General features: G+C 41.9%; 1 protein-coding gene across 3 annotated transcripts in view; it reads left to right on the forward strand.

Moving 5' to 3' along the window:
* NAXD (NAD(P)HX dehydratase) overlaps positions 1-20,161 on the forward strand; it is a 50,596-nt gene that overhangs the window by 19,968 nt on the left and 10,467 nt on the right. For all 3 annotated transcript variants that reach the window (XM_052705918.1, XM_052705915.1, XM_052705917.1), the window contains 4 exons: positions 1,895-2,003; positions 17,704-17,754; positions 17,836-17,940; positions 18,303-18,423. In XM_052705918.1, the coding sequence (XP_052561878.1) occupies positions 1,895-2,003; positions 17,704-17,754; positions 17,836-17,940; positions 18,303-18,423 (386 nt within the window). The remainder of the gene's footprint in view (positions 1-1,894; positions 2,004-17,703; positions 17,755-17,835; positions 17,941-18,302; positions 18,424-20,161) is intronic.

Raw genomic sequence — 20,161 nt, forward strand, 5'->3', positions numbered from 1 at the left:
CAAGAGATGGCTTTGTTTTGAAGAGTGTATGTAATCCACTGGGCTGGAGTCAGAATGCTTTTATTTCAAGTTGGAATATAAACAATCAGCAAACTTTCTACCTTGAGATTATTTGCATGAGAGGTCTGTGAAAGAGCAGGGGAAGTTTTGGTGCAATCTCGGCTCTGTTTGAAATAACATTTATTTGGTGTATTTGGCTTCTGCTACCCAAATGTATTTCGAATCCAATCCTTTTAAACATCCTTATCAGCGAAGCAGCGTTTTGCCACAGATCAGGTCTTTTTCTACAGCTATGATCATTTTCTGTTCACATTTAATATGTGAAAATCGTGTCTGCATTCAGAAATGGTGACAGTTTATTAGAATTGGGTTTAATTTGGTTTTAATGCTCTAACACGTGTAGAAAAACGTTACTTCCAGCCCATACTGAGATTGTAAGCTGATAGGTGGCTGTAGGGATGTGCTGTACTGCTGCTGTTCCCTCGGCCCTTGGAGAAGGAGGAGCTGCGTGGCTCCATCAGAAATCCAACTTCCCATAGCGGGGAAGCTGCTTCATGGACACGGCTGTCATCACGTGCCCCGCCATCCCCGTCGCCCCTGCGGTGGGCCATCAGTTCCAGCCAGCAGCATTGTTTTGACAGAGCTGTTCTGTGGTGTCAGCACCGGGTGCCTCTGGGGAGGCGGCACGGCCGGCATTTCTGAGACGGCTATTGTTGGTGAAGGGGCTGCTGGGCCGCGGCCAGGCGCGAGGCACCACAGCCCTGCGGCCTTGAGCGCGCCGCCTCGCCCACCGCAGCTGCGGCCGCTCTGGGCTCCTGCCTGGCACTTGCAGAAATCGCTGTGGAATTTGCTGATTCTGCCAGAGCGGAGCTAAACACTTGTTCCCAAGTGGTATGGCCCATCGGTACAGCTGCCGGTTATGAAAAACATGCGAGGGCTTTTATCCCTAGTAATTGAGCTTCGTCAGATTATTGTGAGCTCAAGATGGTCGGAGTCATGCTGTCGTGGAGTACCTCCTTGCTTAGCTTACAGCAAGCTTTTGCCTCTCGTGCTTCGGTTAAAATTGTCATCTATCATTGGTCAGAGGTGGAAGGGGAGGCTAAACTTCCCCTCCGTATTGCTGGTGAGAGTTAACTGGCACTGCCCAGCTGTGCTTTCATAATATTCTGACCTATTTACACAACAGAACCGATCAGAACAAAATAAATGGTTCTGATGAAATACTGAACGCTGTATTATAACAGTGGCATTTGGCAGTGGGTGTTCTCTTCATTTTTTCATACATAGACAAAATCAAAATGCTGCCGAAACCTTCAGTATCAACTGTCAGTGAGTAGCTTGTTTCTTCTGGGACAGTTTGGTTGCTCAGTTGGAACAAATGCTCATAAAGCAACTGACAAAAAAAGCTTATGAGTAGCTTCATCATTCTACCATGCAGAATAATCAATAATTGCATAATTTCCAGCAATTTACAGAATGTATCTACAAATATTGTGGATCTTCTCTGCGAGGTGTAATCTCCTTGAAGGAGTGTTAAGTAGGAAGCGTGAAACTGTGTCAGACTGTAGGAAATGTCAGTTTCCTGCCTTTTTTTTCTGTTTTGTAATAGCTATAGGGAACACTTGTAATTATTTCCTCATTTTTAGGTGGTATCCCTTAAGGAACGAATTGAGAAGGAACTAATGTTTCATTTTAGCTATTTGGACAATCGTTCCATATTTCCTGGGCAACAAATATTTGGTAGTTTGGAGGATACAGTTGCTTGATGCTCAGGACAAGAGATCTCTCTTTCTGTTTTGCACCTGGAATTCAGATTCTGAGAATACTAAAATGGAGGTGTTTTTTTTTTTTTTTTTAACATATCTTCTTTTTTTTTCTTCCTAATTCTGTTTAGTGATAGTCCCAACGCTGTGCATGAGGTGGATAAGTGGTTACCACGACTGCACTCAGTTGTCATAGGACCTGGCTTAGGCAGAGACGAAGCTTTACTTGAGAATGCTAAGGTAATGTGTTTACTGAGTTTTTATACTTTGTCTTCCTGTTGAATTTTATTAACCAATTTTGCATCTTTTGCTTGATTACACCGATGTTTGTGATCAAGGCTACTAACTCACAGGTTAAACAAAATTGTTGCAATATATTTCCATAATTGAAAGGAGTCTCTGTAATATTTTCCACAGTTCATTCTCACCCACTTTCTTAAGAAATCGACATAAAATTGGTTCCTTTTGTTTGATTTTTATTTTTGTGTTGTTGGTTTTTGTTTGTTTGTTTGTAAATGAATGGTTAGTATTTATTGTAGCAATTATAATTTAAAAGAAAGAGTTTAACTGGGTATTGTTGACGGAAAATTGCAGCTGTTAATTATGGTCTGCATTATTAAAATTCAGAGGGAAGTTTTAAGTTCAGAGACCCATGTGGTTGTTTTGATTTGCTTTTGTTTTCATTGTTAAAGTTTCTAATTAGGAATAGATATTGGGATCTCTAGGTTAAGGGCTCTGTGTTTCCTTAGGTGCTGAGCACCTGTTACTGTAAGAACCTCAGTATGAATTTGAGTTCCTAATTTTAGGAGCTATATTTGGCAGCATGTGCTAGGAGGAGTACCAGAGAACAGAGATTGTGTCCCCTTGCAATAAGAAATAATAGTCTTAATTATAAAATGTTTCAGAGTTCTACTCTGGATAAAGAAGTAATCCTATTTTCTCTCAAGTCTTCATGTTGGACTGAAAACAGGAGCTTAGATAGCTCTGTGCATTAAGCAGTAGGCACCCACACAGCCTTCCAGATGTCCTGTGCTACTCCCAACACATCTTTGCATGTTTCAGTTCAAACAAAATAAGGTTGATATTAATTTTAAAAAGTCTGAGACGTTACACTGAATTAATCAGTGGTACTAACAAGTGGAATTAATAGAATTTACAGAAGTGTTGGAAGTTAAACAGTGGATTTACAAAGCGTAAGAAGCTGTAAATCCAAGCTATCCAAGACATGTAGAATCCCTTACAGTAGAGGAGGTCATTTTTGCTAAGCTTATGTTAGAGAAAGTTGCCTTTGAATGTTCTTCACTCCTTTTAACCTTCTCCTTTCAAAAAGTATGTCTTGTATGACACAGGTACAAAACTAATAAAAAACATGGATTCAGAGTGGCAATAAAGGAATTTAATACAGCTGACAATGAAGCAAATTTGATCCTACATGAAAACTTTCATCAGAGATTTTTAGAACTTTATGAGGAATTCTTTCTCCAGCAAAAAGATTTGAGCGATGTTTTTCATTTTTTATTTTTACTTTTCTTTCTAAAGAAAAGTGACTTTAAATAAAAGAAAATAACACTTTGTTTAGAATATCTAAAATACTTAAGTTTCTTCAGTGTAAAAATTCCATCCGGATTTTAAAAACATCTGTCATGTTCTTATCTGCATTACAGAAGTATCTGGAAGATTCCTTTTCTTTATTAAAGATGTTCTTCCCTATTGCTAAAAACAATTTTTACTTTCTTAGTAAATTATAGTCATGCTTTTACTTCAGCTTGAGTATGCTTCTTGAGCTTACTTGCAGTCAACAAAACAAATACAGCTGATGAAGACCGGCCATTTGGAAGTTCCTTCATACTGAAATCTAGGGTCATGTTTTTGTGAGCTGTAGGTCTGACCTTGTTGATTTCAAGCCACATTGAAGCTCAACTTCTTTGTCTTTGCTTTAATTATGTAAATGTTTGTTAGTTATCCAGTTACGTCTGGTTTTTTTTTGCTTGTTTGAATCCCACAACCATTATCTCCTAAATTCTTCATTCAACCAAAAGCTTTAGTAGATGTGTATAACTGGGGGCAAATGAACACTGGTTGTGTGCTTAAGAAAGACTAGTGTTTCTCTGTGCTGAGGAAAGGCTGTCTCCCTCTTGTTTCTGCAGTGAGTGTTAAGCTTTGTATCACTCTTCACCTTCCAAAAACCAAGCAAGTGATGATAGCATTGCTATATTAAACTTTTCTAAGACGCTGGCTGAAAGTGTAGTTCTCTCTCTTCCTTTAAGCTAACCTCAGCATGCTGTCATTTGAGTACATTGCTGAGATGTAGATTAGTGTCTGCTTTTGTTTCAGGGTATTGTATCAGAGTGGCAGTGACAATGAGAGGTTTCCTCTATTCCTCTTTCTTCATTGAAGTGATGAGGCTTAGTGGTCCATCAGCTGACTGATGCTGTTTCTATCTGGGTCTTGAATATCTCCAGAGGAAAATCCACAGCCGCCCTGGGTAGTGTGTTCCAGTGCTCCATCACCCTCTCTGTGAAGAAGTTCCTTTGCATGTTGCTGTGGAACTTCCTATGCTCCAGTTTATGGCCATTTCCCCTTGTCCTGTCCCCACAGAGCGCTGAAAAGAGGTTGGCCATGTCCCTTTGATGCTCACTCTTAAGATATTTATTAACATTAATAAGGTCACCTCTGAGTCTTTTCTAAATGCTAAACAGACCCAGGTTGCTCAGCCGTTCATCATAGGGGAGATGCTACAGGCCCTTTAACATCTTTCTGGCCCTCTGCTGGACTCTCTCCGGGAGATCCCCGTCACTTTTTGTACTGGGAATTCCGAAACTAGATACAGTACTCCAGGTGAGGCCTGACCAGGGCAGAGTAGAGGGGGAGGATTGCCTTCCTTGACAAGCTCCATACCCCCCATTGTGGAAGAGCTGCCCCCCACCAGCTCAGGCTGCCCAGGGCCCCATCCAACCTGGCCTTGAGTGCCTTCAGACACCACAGCTTCTCTGGGCAGCTGTGGCAGTGCCTCACTGCACTCTGAGTAAAGAATTTCCACCTAATAGTTAATCTGTTTTTCCCCTCTTTTAGTTTAAAGCCATTCCCCCTTGTTCTATCACTTAGACTGTATAAAATGTCTCTTCCCTTCCTGCTCATAAGCTCCCTTTAAGTACTGGAAGGCTGCAATGAGGTCTTCCTTGAGCCTTCTCTTCTTCAAGTTAAACAAACACAACTCCCACAATCTTTCATTGTAAGAGAGCCCTTTGATCACATTAATGGCCCTTCTCTGGACTTGCTCCAACAGCTCTGCATCCTTCTTTTGTGGGGGCCCCAGATCTGGACACAGGTTGACCTCAATGAACTTGAAAGGTGGGCCTGGGTGAACCTGATGAGGATGAACACAGCAAAGTACAAGGTTTTGTACTTGGGCCAGAGGAATCCCAGGCATTTATACAGGCTGGAAGGAGCAGCCCTTGAGAGGCACCCTGCAGAGAATCTGGGGTCCTGGTGGATGAAAAATTCAGCATGAGCCAGCAGTGTGCTTTTGCAGCTTGGAAAGCAAATGGTATCCTGGGCTCCAATAGAAGAGGGGTGCTTTCAGAGGGGAAGAGCTGCAGTTCAGAACCACTTGGCGGTTCATTCATACAGGTGAATGGCCACAGCACAGCAGGCCTTTGTAATCACAGCACCATGGAATATCCTGAGTTGGAAGGGAACCACGAGGATCACGTTGACATGGTGGAAAGAAGGGATGCCATTCAAAGGGACCTCAACAGACTTGAAAGGTGGACCTCTGAACTGGCCAGCAGGGACAGGGAGGTGATTGTCCTTCTCTACTCTGCTCTTGCGAGGCCCCATCTGGAGTACTGCATCTAGGTCTGGAGCCACCAGTACAAGGAAAACAGAGGGCTGTTGGAGGTAGTCCAGAGGAGAGCCGCAAAGATGATCAGAGGACTGGAGCACCTCCCCTACGAAGACAGGCTGAGGGAGCTGGGCTTGTTCAGCCTGGAGAAAAGAGGGCTGCAGGGTGACCTCATTGCAGCCTTTCAGTAGCTAAAGGGAGCCTACAAACAGGAGGGGAATCAACTCTTGGGAAGGGTGATAACAGCAGGACAAGGGGAAATGGTTTCAAGTTGAGTGAGGGAAGATTTAGGTGGGATGTCAGGGGGAAATTCTTTACAGAGAGGTGCTGGAACAGGCTGCCCAGAGAGGTTGTGGATGCTGGAGGTGCTCAAGGCCAGATTGGATGGGGCCCTGGGCAGCCTGGTCTAGTATTAAATGGGGAGGTTGGTGGCCCTGCATGTGGCAGGGGGTTGGAGCTTCATGATCCTTGAGGTCCTTTCCAACCTGGGCCATTCTGTGATTCTGTATCTTTATGATATACCTACTTCCTTCTCACTTATGGAATCATGGAACTGTTTGAGATTAAAGGGACTTTAAAGATCTTTTCCTACTCCCCTGCAGTGAACAGGGACACCTACAGCTTGATCAAGTTGCTCAGGGCCTGGTCCAGCCTGGCCTAGGGGGAGTGCATTGACCATGTCTCTGGGCAACCTGTTCCAATGCTTTGCAACACTTATTGTAAAAAGTTTTGTTTTTATATCCAGTCTAAATTTCCCCTGCTTTAGTTTGAAACTATTTCCACTTGTTCTATCATAACAGACTACTAACAAGTTTGTCCCCTCCTTTCTCAGTCTCCTTTCTGACACAGAAAGGCTACTGTGTTAATGCCCTCAATGGGCATGGTGTTTCAAGTCCTTTCAACAACCTTTTGGAAAAGGAGCATTTTATGATCAGTTTTCTTTTATGCTTTTCCTGAGTGTAGTGATACTCTTTGAAGGCATACTCCTAGTTTTTTTTTCCTACTGTTGACTGATTTTGGTTATAGTTCTATTTACAAGACCTGTTACGAGAAGCTACTCAAAAAGTTATATCCCACTCTCTTTTATGAGCCTGTGCTAAAACTTTTACATACTACTCCTCAGCTGCCTGAGTGAGATCTCATGCTTCCTAGGTATGGGTTTGCAGGATCAGTCTGCAGTTTCACAAAAAAAAATGTAGCAGTTAAATCTTTTGTTGGGTCCAAATACTTGTCAAGCTGGATTCCATGCAGATATAGAAGCTCTAGACTTGACCTCTGACTCCTGGAGCAAATAAGCAGTCCAAGCTATTCCACTGAAAGAGGAAGGAACAAAGGATCATTTCTCCTCCACTTCTCAGCTCTGGAGCATGCAGATTGAATTGTCTCTGTTCCCTGTTCTGCTTCAGTCTTCCAAAGTGCCTTTGTCACATCCTTTGTAGAGCTTGTCTTCCGCAGCCAGCTTCCTTGTAGGCAACATCAGGCTATCTCTTTTTCCCCTTCAATGTCTCTGATATAGGCTGGAGACAAAAGTACCACTGCTTCCTTGTGTTCACTGCCCTTGGTATGCAGCTGGTGCTGGTTTAGACTCTGTTGAGACAGTTTAGCTGTCTTTCAAGCAAGGCCAAGGTTGCTCATACTGTTGCCTGTCAATGCTTAAAGGCAGCATGTTTCTAAAGTTATTGGCTATTTTCCTTTTATTTCACATGGAGTACTGTGCCCCTATCTTATCTGCCCACCACAAGGACTTTCATTCAACCATTTCAGGGATGTTTGCACTTCTGCTCTTACAGTGATCTGGTTTTTCTTGTAGCATGAGTTGAATTGAACCAGGGCAATTCCCACCTGAAGAGCAGTTCCTCAGATTTGTGAGAGAACCAAGTTCCTATGCTGCAGGATGATGAATGCAGCTCCTAAGAAGACTTTGGAAAGGAGTTTTATCTTCCTTGTGTAGTCCTTGGGAAGAGCAATCAATGATTCCTCATGCTTTCGGATGTTCTGCATCTGCCTGCTGCCTGGCAGTTACGTGTTTATGGGCTTCGCTATGTGCTTATCACTTTCCAGCCTCTTTTTGTATCTTTCCCTTTCTCATTCTGTCATGAGAGTGATATTCCTGACAAATTTTCTGCTTCTGAGTTTGGTGAATCTCTTATTGGGTAGTTACTGGCTCTGTTCTCAAGTGGACTGATACAGAATTGCTGTTGGAATAGCAGTTATTGTTGGTATCAGGTAGAGAAAAGCATTCGTCCTTATGAAGAGCCTTATCCTAATTGAAGCATGTCTGATGTTAAAATCATTTTCTGTTGTCACTGGGCTCATTGCCTCTTTTCCTGAACTAGTAGCACTGAATCCTGGACTCAGCCTTTCTGTGTTTCATCTTACAGCAGCAAAGCTAAATTGCTGTTCTCAGCAGAGCAGGCTTACTTTCATTCTGTATGAGAGGTAATGGCTGATAGCAAAGTAGCTCTGTGTAACTCACGTTACAAGGTAAAATCGACTGGGTTCTCAAACTGCACGCTCATTCCTCTTACTCAATGCTCAAGCTTTGTTTTAGTTCCAATAAAATGTGTGGAATACCAGCTGAGGTTCTTCTCCTGACTGAGGCCTTTCCTGGCTGCCATTTCTGACCGCTGGTGTTGATAGTTAACACCAGCCTTCTCACCTTCCCCAATGCTACCCTCCTGAGGCTCCCACACCAGTTATTCAAAGAGCTTTTTCTACTGAAGATCTCTATCTGCTGGAATATACACTTCAGAAAACTCATTTTCTCTTGAATCTTTAGTTAAGGTTGCATGGAATTTTCTTGGCTTTAAGTACCTCTTGCTGGGAGTAACTGAAGTTTGGGCCATTGTCACGGATCACCTCCATAGATCCCATTTCTTTTAGTGGATTCCCAGTCCCACCTCAAATGAAGTATCAGCCTTTCTGCCTTTCTGTTTTGTTGGTGGGATTCATTTCCCGCCTCAGGCCCCGCAGCTTCAGGATTTAGACTGAGGAGATCTTCACTTAGGATGAGACAGGTGCAGGGATATGATAGAGTTGTGTTTCTGTGGGAGTTATACTGGTGCAGGTACAACTTGGGAACACCAGCCCTAGGCAGATAAATGCTGTTGGTTATGCTAAGCAGTATTGCTGCTTATGCTCAGAACTATTAGTATTCAGTAGCTTCAACACAGATGTCTTGATTAGAAGAACAGTGTTTGAAAATATGCTAACAGAACCTTAAATACAGGTTTATGCAGCTTGAAAGCAGGATTTATTCTCTAATATATGTAATGGGTCTTGATGAAAGTCATTCACGGTTAAGTGGGTTGTTTATTTGCTTTCTGTGTGCAGGCTTATATTGTTGTCTAACTTGATTTTGAAGCTTAAGATGTTCATAAGGAAAGCGTTGGCATTGAATGCCTTCTCAGCTCTTTCTGAGCAGTATTCAGCAAGAAACTGTAAAAGAAAAATTGGAATTTCCAAAAAATGGAAATTGGCAGTGATAACTTACGGAGTTCAAATTAAGTCTATTTGTTTCATTTTAAGGCAAAATGCCAGCAACTCACCAGGAATATCTTAAGCCAAATTGAACATTAACATAACCAACCGTAAGTTGGAAACCTTATGGAGTTTGCTTTCTGACTGTAAGTGTTCAGTGGGTGAGACAGCATGTGAAAACTTAGTACATTTGTTCATTCTGATTCAGAATTCTTACTTAAGATTGGAGTAAACAAGATTATCGTTTAAGCCGGATTTGTATGAGTTTAGGGATGGGAATACTTAAGTATAGCATCCCAAGTGGTTTCTAGTTGTGCATCAATTTGATGGGGGGGGAGGTGATTAAAAAGGAGTGTTCTTTTTTCTGCATAACTGGAATAGCATTTTGGAGGCTTTTGCTTCTTCTGTTCAGATGTTATTTTCAATTACATCGCTTTTAAACTTTAGCATATGATTGAGGCAAACATTAAGCTGCAGTTCCTCCTCCAAGTCAGCAGATGATCTGCTATAAATTCAAACAGAGAACCTACAAGTAGATCATTGTTTCTTATTTTTCTCTTTATGTAGAACAGAACTGTTTTGATAACTGCCATCTACGGCACTTTCAGTCCTGTTAGTTTGAACAGCAGCTTCTAACATTTCCCAAAGCATTAGATGAGGTAGCAGGGTACTCTTTAGGAAAGTTGTTCTCACCATCTGCCTGGTTTAAATAAAATATTTTCCTGTGTACCTGCAGTTTTGGATAGAAGGGCCCAGCACATGATTAGTATCATTATCCATCATTAGTATCATTATAGTATCATTAAAAGACAAAAGACCCAGGTACATTCAATGCCACATAAAGTATGGATAAAGATGCTATTTGTGTCAGGGAAGGGATATTTTTCTCTGTTAAATGTTTATTTCATTCAGGTAGTGTGAGTGGTAATCAGTAGTTAATCATCTCATATGTAAGGTTCGAGAGCTGGGAGTGATTAATGAGCTAATTATAGTTATGCATACAGGAGTATATAAGTAAAACTGAGGCAGTTGGGCAGCTGATATATATAAATTGCCCACAAAGCAAGACTTCGATTGACATTGCTCAATTTTGGAAGGAGGGCGAGTTCTTGGATTACTGTGTGGGAACTAACAGAGACCAGAGCAGGACCTTTTGAAGTTAACTGCATGTTTCCACTAGTAGCTTAAAAAAGCAGTTAACTTGGAAGGTGGCTCCGATGCGAAGCAGTGGAACTTCAGTTTTCACATATTTTTTAAACCTTCTGTATTAAAGCTATGAAAGGGTTGATAACTGCAGGACGAGGGGAAATGGTTTTAAGTTAAGGGAGGGGAGATTTTGGTTGGACGTCAGAGGGAAGTTCTTTACAGAGAGAGTGGTGAGGTGCTGGAACAGGCTGAACAGAGAGGCTGTGGATGCCCCGTCCCTGGAGGTGTTCAAGGCCAGATTGGATGGGGCCCTGGGCAGCCTGGTCTAGAATTAAATGGGGAGGTTGGTGGCCCTGCCTGTGGAAGGGGGTTGGAGATTCATGATCCTTGAGGTCCTTTCCAACCCTGGCCATTCTGTGATTCTGTGAAAGCTATGCTGTTTAGGGATGTTCCTTTCCTTGCCTACCCCGCCATCCCCAGCAGCTGTGGCTGTAGCCTTGAGCACAGCCTGGACTTGGAATATTTGCCTGCCTGAAGCTGTTTAAGACAACAAACTTGTGCTTGCTAAGCCCATTTTCCAAGCATCTCTACCACAGAGCTGCCTCCTGACCTCTATGAAGCTGAGTCTGTGCTAACTCTGCATTTTTCCAGACTCAAAGCAAGGAACACAGAAATACTTCCTAATGGTTTTAGTGCCCATCTGCAGGAGCTGGTAGGGAGTGTGCTGCCTCAAGTCTGGCTACTCCAGCTTAGTCAGATGAGAGCCCAGGTCAGCCCACTGTTTTTGGGTTAGTAGCACATGATGAACAGTGGAGCTTAACTGTAATGTCAGTCACCTCGGTGTCGCCAATATTTCTGAACTAGTATCTGTGCTTTTGGAGAATGATTCTATCAGCCTCTTTGATTACCCTGCCAGAGAACTGCAGGGTAGAATAACTGACCCTCGGGTCAGTACTGGGACCAATGCTCTTTAATATTTTTGTCAATGACATCGACAGCGGGAATCGAGTACAGCAAGTTCCCGAATGACACCAAGCTGTGCAATGCAGTCGACAAGCCTGAGGGATGGGATGCCATCCAGAGAGATCTAGACAGGCTTAAACAGTGGGCCCAGGAGAATTTCATGAGGTTCAACAAATCTAAGTGCAAGGTCTTGCACCTGGATTGTGGGAACTCACCCCCACTCTCCAAATCAGTGCAAGCTGGGGGATGTGAGGATAGAGCACAGCCCTGCTGAAAAGGACTTAGGGATACTAGAGGGTGGCAAGCTGGACACAACCCAGCAATGTGCCCTCACAGCCCAGAAAGCCAACCATATACAAAAGAAGCATGGCCAGCAGGATAAGGGAGGTGAACCTGCTCCTCTACTCTGTGCTGAAACCTCACCCAGAGTACTGCATCTGGATGTGGAGTCCTCAGCACAGACCTATTGGGGCACATCTAGATGAGGACACAGAAATGATCTGTGGAATGGAACACCTCCCCTGTGAGGACAGGCTGAGAGAGCTGGGGCTGCTCAGGCTGGAGAAGGCTCCAGGGAGACCTGATAATTGCCTTTCAGTATCTAGAGAGGGGCTATAAGGAAGGGGACTGTTAAAGCATGGTCTCTGGTGATAGGACAAAAGAAAATGATTTCCAACTAAAAGAAAGGATGTTTAAACTGAATATGAGAAGAAGGTTTATTACAATAAGGTTGGTGAGGCACTGGAACAGGTTGCCCAGAAATCTGGGTGCCTCATCCTTGGAGGCATCCACGGTCAGGCTGGGCAGGGCTCTGAGCAACCTGATTGAGCTGTGGGTGTGTAGATGCCCTTGTTCATTGCAGGGGAGTTGGATTAGATGAGCTTTAAAGGTCCCTTCCAACTCAAATAATTCTGTAATGCTGATGAACTTTGCAGGCCTCAGCTGACTGGATTTCCAGGTACATGAAAATAGACTTGGTTGCAAGGTACGTAGTGCCCAGATGCCAAGGGAATCTGACAGTTACCTATTTGGACAAGTGAAGACTTTATTCACAGAAGTCTGGTTGCTGACGAGTTGTAGACATGCAAACTGTTGTTTAAAAGACCTCATCTGCTCAGTAGCCCACTGAAGATATTTTGTCTTTACTTTGGAATATCTAGCAGAAAATTTAGTTGCATACTTGGCATTTTCAGATTGAAATAGAATGCACTTTTTATAGAGATTATAGCAAGGGTATACTGCTTACTGGGGTGTTAGGATGATTTTGTGGTCAGTGCTATCCAGTATTATGGTATGCTGAGTTTTGAACTGTCTTCAAACACACAGGTTAAGGAATTTTGCCAGGAATGGTCTGGGACATGGCTCTTTTTAAGGGACCTAACAAATGCACTGTTTATTGCTGGTGTCAGTAAAGGAAACCTTGCCCACAGTATCTTTCCTTTGCAAGGTAAAACGATGAGAGTGTGATGTATCTTTAGAGAAAATTAATTACAATTGTGAGATAAATGTTGCTGCTTCATATGCTGCTACAGTGGTTTTCTGTTTGTTTCATTAAGATTTAATCTTTTATTGAAACCATTGACCTCAATTTCCTTATTTTTCCCTTTCAAATACTGAACGCCAAGGTTATTGTGTAGCTAAACCAGTTCATCAGGAAAACCACAAGTTTACTACTACTAATATTTCAAATATCATTGCAGATATTCTTTCTGCCCATGCACATCTAATTTAAAAAGCAGGAAAGTACACTTAAGTCAGATGTGGGCAGAACAGTACGTGATGGTCTTTTCTGTGATCCCATTGAGAGCCAGGTTGTTGAACAAAGGCAGAGTAAGTAGAACACGTGTGCTATTGCTGATCCATGAAGCAGGTGGGAGGTGTTCTGACCGGCTGTAAGAAGCTGTGGATGTTCCCTTGAGCATGCTGCCTGGTGTCTGTTCCTTGTGCCTTGGGATTCATGCTCTCTGAAGACTTCCTTGGCAGTCTGGTCCTCCAGTTGTCCCCAGGAGCTCCACAGCAGTCCATTCCTTCCCCATGGAGGGAATGGAAATGTTCCCTCCATTCTGCTCCTAGTTCTTGTTTCTTGCAGACAGTGTCTTATACTCATTCATATCAGTCCACTCCCTTTTTTTGATTAGAATGGTGAATCTGTGCAAGAGTCCTGCATGTCTTTATTACTGAGACATTGGTGACCATCGTGTTTCAATGCAAAGGTCACAGGCTGTAGACTGGATAAATCATTCAGTGGGCTGGGTTTTTTCCTTTTTTTACCTTCTCTTCTTTCAGTAGTATCCTGCCCATTTGTTTCTCCAAGCTTCTTCCTCATTGGGTCCTTTCCAGCATGGATGATCTTGATTTCATGTATTTTTGGTTCTGGTTTTCACAGAATCATGGAATGGTTTGGGTTGGAAGAAACCTTTAAGATCACCTGGTTTCAATCCCCTGCTATAGGCAGGGACACCTCCCATTAGACCAGGTTGCTCAAAGCCCCCTCCAGTCTGGCATTGAACACCTCCAGGGTGGAGGCTTCCACAGCCTCCCTGGGCAACCTGTTCCAGTGTGCTACCACCCTCACAGTAAAGAATTTCTTCCTAATATCTAGTTTAAATCTACCCTCTTCCAGCTTAAAGCCATTTCCCCTTGTCCTGTTTCAGTGAGTTTTGTTCCGTTTTTCAACAAAGAATTGAAATTTGGCTTTCTATTTCTGTTGGCAGTCTGTTTTATAGTTGCCATTTGAAAGCTGGAACAGAGAACAGAGATTTCTACTGAAATTAATGCGTTGTGTTTCAGGGGATAAACATGGAGATTCTTTGCCCTTACTCTGTAGATTTTCCCAGTTACAGTAAGGGGTTACCTTTATCCAGGTAGAGCACTGGCTCCTGCTGTAACACAGCTTGTTTCTCAGTTCTTACTGAGTAGGTTGCTGGCATACAAGTCCCAGATGGCTAGTCACAGGAGAAAGATTTTTCAGGGAATTGTGTGTTTCAAGAGTAGAGTGGGAGTAGATTGAGTATAATTTTATCCTCTCTGGTTCCCTTCCTTTTAGGACCTCCACTAAAAATTGTACTCACCAAAGGACACTATTTTAGGCATTCCTAAATGTCAGGTATTTCTGGCCACTAGCAAATGCTAACCGTGTGGAAGATTGTCCCTTACAGCACCTTCAGGAGGTGTGTGAATCTCGGGTCGTTTCAAAAGGCAGTGTTTAGTTTCATCATTCATAGCTGTATGTGCTGGTGTCTAATTGTGTGCAGACCTACCTTAAGTTTGGAATTTGGGTGTTTTATTAGCAAAATTTCTTAGTTGTTTTAATTAGCAATATTCTAAGTCCTTTCCCATGTAAGTGATTATTGCTTGGGACAGAAATGAGCAGCTAGTTCTTGCTCTTAGGAGGAGTCCTACTAGACAACATTAAATAGATTTTGGTGGAAAGTGAAGTTATCCTGAGCTGTATTTATTATACAATCACAATGAAGGTTCTTCTCATCACTCTAAGTATTAACACAGGAAAGCCCATGCTTAACATGGAGGTGCATTTTCAGATGAAAATTCATTTTTCTGCTTCCAGAAATAAAACACTCCCCATAGAGGATGTAGCCATTGTTGCTGTAAGCACCTCTTATTAAAATAACTCTTGTATGCTGCATTTGCAGTAATGGAGTGTTGAAAAGGTGGAGGGGGGGGTCGTCTCACTTAATTCTTGATTCCTGAAAATACAGTAGTAAGTTTTCTCTGCTCTCTCTATGAGAACTGAGGAGGGACAGATACATCTGCAGGTGATCCATACCACCCTAAATGCAATGTCTAAGCCAGATGCACTCCTGTACTGAGCCTTTTGACCTTTAAATGGCAGCAGGTGAGATGAATCCCGTCCACAATCGATAAGAAGCAGAGGTTCTCCAATGAATATCGTGCCCTTCAGGAGGTGATTATGTTATGAGAGCTCTCTTATTTCTGATTTTTATGGTTACCACATTATCCCTTTTCTCCCCACAGCTTCCTCTGTGAGGTTCTGTGTCTGTCAACAGGCAGCTTCTGGCTGGATTTATGGAACAGGAAGAAAGGAAAATAATTACTTTTGGATTTTTCTTCTTTTTTGAATTAAAAAAAGCTTTCTAAATAAGGGAATGGACTTTGTATCCCCTGTTTGATTTATAAAGGGAGAAAGAGAAAACAAAGATTGCTTCAATGTAAGATCAGAAATTGATCCCTCAGAGGCTCAGTACACAGCAGAAGTTGCTTGGCCAGTAGATTTTACTTAACAAGATGGAATTTTTCTTCAGAGCAGAGGTCAAATGCCTCACTTAGATTGTGGAGAGCATGTTAGAGAAATGGGAGTTCAAAATGTTGTTAGAAAGAAATGTCTTATTTCTCTGGGGTGTGCCAGTGACCTGGCCTTCCAGAAGCTATTTACCTGTACCTCCTGTGCTTGTAAATTCCACCTTTTTTTTCCCTTAAGCGTAAATTCTTGAGGTGAACAGTGAACCTTAAGAATTCATTGATTTAACCTGTTGTTATATATATATAGTAAAGAGAAATTCTAGCTAGTAGTCAGGGGACCAGACAGTAACAGCAACAGCCAAACCTTAATTGTTTCAGAAGCAGAAAACACTTTGGCAAAATTAATTCATTGGATTAATGAAAATAAAGTTAAGAGAATTGTTTGGAAAGGTACTGACTTCTGAGGTGTGATGTCTTCCATCAGACTTGGTTAGGAGAAATGTTTATTCTATTCTGAAAAATGAAGCATTAAGAAAGATTGGTATGCTGAAACCAGAATAAACTGAGGATTCATCTTAATTGGAAGTGAGACACTAGTCATTTTAAGTGTACTGAAGAAATTTGAGGAAGCTGCTAATGAACAAAAAATATTCTTTCTAATTAAAACTGGTTAAAAAAATGAGGTTTCAGTGAATGGTATCCATGTCATCAAAAATTCTGGGGGATGTTTCTTCTTACACATTATCTTATTAACCTCTTGGAGTTCAGTGCTATATAATATCTACTAAGAAGAGCCTATAGTTCAAAGGTAATTGGACTTGTGGATGTGTAACATTCATTTACACAGAAGAAAATACAAACCTGGGTGCTAGATCTGCAGCACTGCCTTAATGTAACCATTGAGTCAAATCAAATGTAATTTAAATTAAGTTAAAACAGCAGGCACAAAGCAGTACAGTTTCTGTGATGGGATAATTTTAATGAATAAAGAATCATAGAATGGTTTGGGTTGGAAGGGACCTTAAAGATCACCTAGTTCCAACCCTTTGCTATAGGCAGAGACACCTCCCACTATAGGTTGCTCAAAGTCCAATCCATCCTGGCTTTGAGTGCCCAGTGAGGTTGTGGATGCCCCATCCCTGGAGGCATTCAAGGCCAGGCTGGATGTGGCTCTGGGCAGCCTGGTCTGCTGGTTGGTGACCCTGCACGTAGCAGGGGGTTGAAACTAGATGATCACTGTGGTCCTTTTCAGCCCAGGCCATTCTGTGATTCTTTTATCTCGTAAGTTTTTTTAAATCTTTCTGAGAGAGTCTACCTCGTGTTCAGTTATGCCACAGCTATGCTGTGTGTTCCTCACACAGCTGCTGAATACACTTATTTGTAAATTTGAATATTTTTGTAGTAGCTGCATGATATGAGTTGCATGAAATTTGCTATTCAGAGTTATACAAGCAGCTGAATATAAAAGAGGACCTGTGGCATTCTCCTGGAATCCCAGGAGGGGGTTACAGCTGGTAGTCTGTGAAATGCAGCCCAAGCTGAGACCTGTGCAAGTGTGTACATGTAATGGAGAGGTTTATATTCTGTAGTGGCTCCTAACGCAGCTGCAGCTGTGTACTGAGAGAAGCCCTCAGGCTTGTTGCAGTGGGTCGTGTTTCAGTCTCACGCTTACATGAAAACTGTGCCCAAACGAGCAGAAGTAACGTTGGTTGGAAGCACGCTGCTGTGTTCTGGTCATCTATTTAAATACAGAAGGGAAACATTGCTACTGCAACTGGAAAAATTAGAATTGTGTAGGAGTGAATGAGGCTATGTGTATTCCATCATTAGCAATTTACAGGAAGCACTGTGGGCTGTGTTTATTTTGACTGTAAGAACAGAGGTACATATAGTACCCTGGAAATTAATTAATTGACGTTACTCATTTGGTTTTTTCTCTCCTTTGTTACTTGGAGGTGTACATTTCCTATATGTGACTTAAGTTGGCATCCTGAGTCTCCTACATCAGAGGAGTGAGTTAGGCATTGTGTTCTTTGCTTATCAGTACCGCTGTGTCAGTTGTGTGTAGGAGCCTTCTTGTACTGCTTGAACTAGGGAGGGAATGATGCCACTGTAAAATTACCAAGGGATATGAAAATGCCTTCTTTTACTTTAAAGAACATAATAAAATTTATTTTGCTGTTAAAAAGCATGTTATATGACCAGACTTACAGTACAGCACCTACCTTTTAGACAGGAAGAAAATGCAAGTGTCTTAAAGTTACCTGCATTTTTTTTTTTTTGCAGGCTATTATAGAAAAATCAAAACTGAAAGGAATTCCTATCATTATCGATGCTGTAAGTATATTTTTGATCGATTCAGTGGCTTTGACATTTAAGAATCCATTCAGAAAATGTTTTTCTTGCTGTTTCTTGCAGGATGGATTGTGGCTTATTTCCCAGCAGCCTTCTCTTATTCAAGGGTACCAGCGAGCTATTCTTACTCCTAACTATATGGAGTTTAGCAGACTGTATGAGGCCATGGTGAGCTATTTCCCTTCTTTGATACTTAAGTACACACAAGTTTAGTCTCAAAGGCTTTAAGCACCCAATTACTGGGCTAAACATCCCATGCTGGTTTTATATGCAAGATAAGCATTGTCTGGGTTTTCATTCTGGGGCATAATTGCATCAGCAATACATATTCTTAAACAGAGCTCTCCTTCACGGGAGACCATTTCTTAGGTATTTCTGGCACTGCAATGGGTATGGAGTAAAAATACCTGGAAAGACTGATGATGATGCTTTTTCTTTTCCCCACACATGCTGAAGTAGCTAGCGTGTGTGTTAGAATGTTTTGTTCTAGTAATAAAATACGTACTGTGTGTGGAATTCTTGTGTTATAGCTTAGAGACCCCGTAGACAGTAGTGATCATCATGGATGTGTTTTAAGACTCAGCCAAGCCTTGGGGAATTTGACAGTTGTTCAAAAGGGAGAACGAGATCTTATTTCAGATGGAGAGAAAGGTAAGTGAAACCTTTTGCTCTCAGCAGTGTGATTTTTGTTCGTTTGTTTTCAGTTGAAGGCCAGTGGCTGACTGTATAATAACTGGTTGGTTGTATTCTGACAATTGAGAAAGGAGGGAAAGGCTGTCTTTGCAGATTACCTTTAGGTGCCTTATGTAAGTTGGTGTTTTAAAAAGAGCAATTTACTTGCTGAAAAAAAGTTGCTGATATTATTTTGAATGTAAATGCTGTAACCAGTGTCTTACATTAAATGCATATTAAGAAACTCATTCACAGAATCATAGAAAGGCTTGGGTTGGAAAGGACCCCAAGGATCACCAAGTTTCAACCCCCCGTTCATTATTTTTATAAGCTGTTTAAAAGTCCTTCACTGGGATGGTCTAAGTGCAGGTGTCACTGCTAAATCCATGCAGAATAATGCTGTTACACCATGTATTGATGTGTCTGAAAAGAGGATGTCCTGAGGTTCATGGACTGCTTAGTTGCTTGTTATTGTCCTCTGTGGGGTTGTAGATTAGTATGTACCTGTATGAGTTATATATTAGCCCTGACAACTTTTCTTTAATTTAGCTCTAGATCATCATTACAACTTTTGAAAACTGTCACTTACTAATACAGTTTAAGTGTACTTAATAAAATTAGCTGCTTGTCTTATGTTAAGATTGTTTACTGGGATAAGTGTAAAATGAATTCATGAGTGTCTTCATCCCATTTTGAATGCATGGCATTATTTCACATACATAACAAGCAGCAGCCCTGCCCCTAATTACTTGAAATGCTGATAAATGAACTCTGATAAATACTGATGTTTTCAGAATCTTTTTGCATATCCTTTTTTATTATTAGGAGCAATGGGAGTCTTTTATAACCAGAAAAACACGCATAGTACCACAGTTGGTTTGTGCAGAGCCACCTTCCACATAGCCCCATTAGCACAGGTACTGTAGCAGACTTTGAAGCAAGCTGAGATTGGAAATAGTGTAGTTATGGCTGTGTGGTGAAGGACTTTGGGTCATGCAGCACCCAAACTGCCTTACATAAGGTCTGCTGTCATATTTGCACCAACGGCAGACTTGATTTGCAGCCTTGGACTATCAGTCCACGCCTAAGGGAGAATGATCCATGCCAGAGGAAGAAATACCATGGCTCCAGTTTAGGTCAGTTAGAGACCTTTAGAGTACTGCAGCAAATCTTCCTGTGGTTTTTCTGTCAACCATGTTACTTTTTGTGCAGGCTTGTTGCTTTTGTGATGACTGTTGGGAAAACTGGGTGACGCTTTTGACGAAGCCCACTGCCTCGTACGTCTCTGATCTTTTGAGTTGCTCTTCTTGAGAGAAGTATATTCTCAGCGCTTGCTGCAGAGAGGAGACACTCAGTATCTGTTGTCTCTTGTCGTGCAAGGTTCAAAAAAGGGAGGAAGCAACTAAAAGTCTGCAATTTCAATTTTGAATGGTCAGGCTTGGCACAAATCTGGTGTCTCATGTCTTTTTGAGGCTTTCACTGTTATTTTTCCCCCCACCTTTTCCTTTGTCTAACATTCTGATTTTATTTCTCTTAGCAAAGCAGCTTTTTAATTTGAAATAAAAACAACTCTGTGCCTTTGCAGCTATAGGCCGCGTTCGTGTTCTTACACTGGTTGTATGATTGATGGCTTTCTCTCTCCTGAATTGCAGACGTCACAGGTAGCACTGCTGAGCCACGAGAAAGCAGTTGTCAAGTTGAATACAGATTATAGTGT

Source organism: Tympanuchus pallidicinctus, unplaced genomic scaffold (genome assembly GCF_026119805.1).
Source record: "Tympanuchus pallidicinctus isolate F22 unplaced genomic scaffold, pur_lepc_1.0 scaffold6, whole genome shotgun sequence".
Classification (NCBI taxonomy): Eukaryota; Metazoa; Chordata; class Aves; order Galliformes; family Phasianidae; genus Tympanuchus; species Tympanuchus pallidicinctus.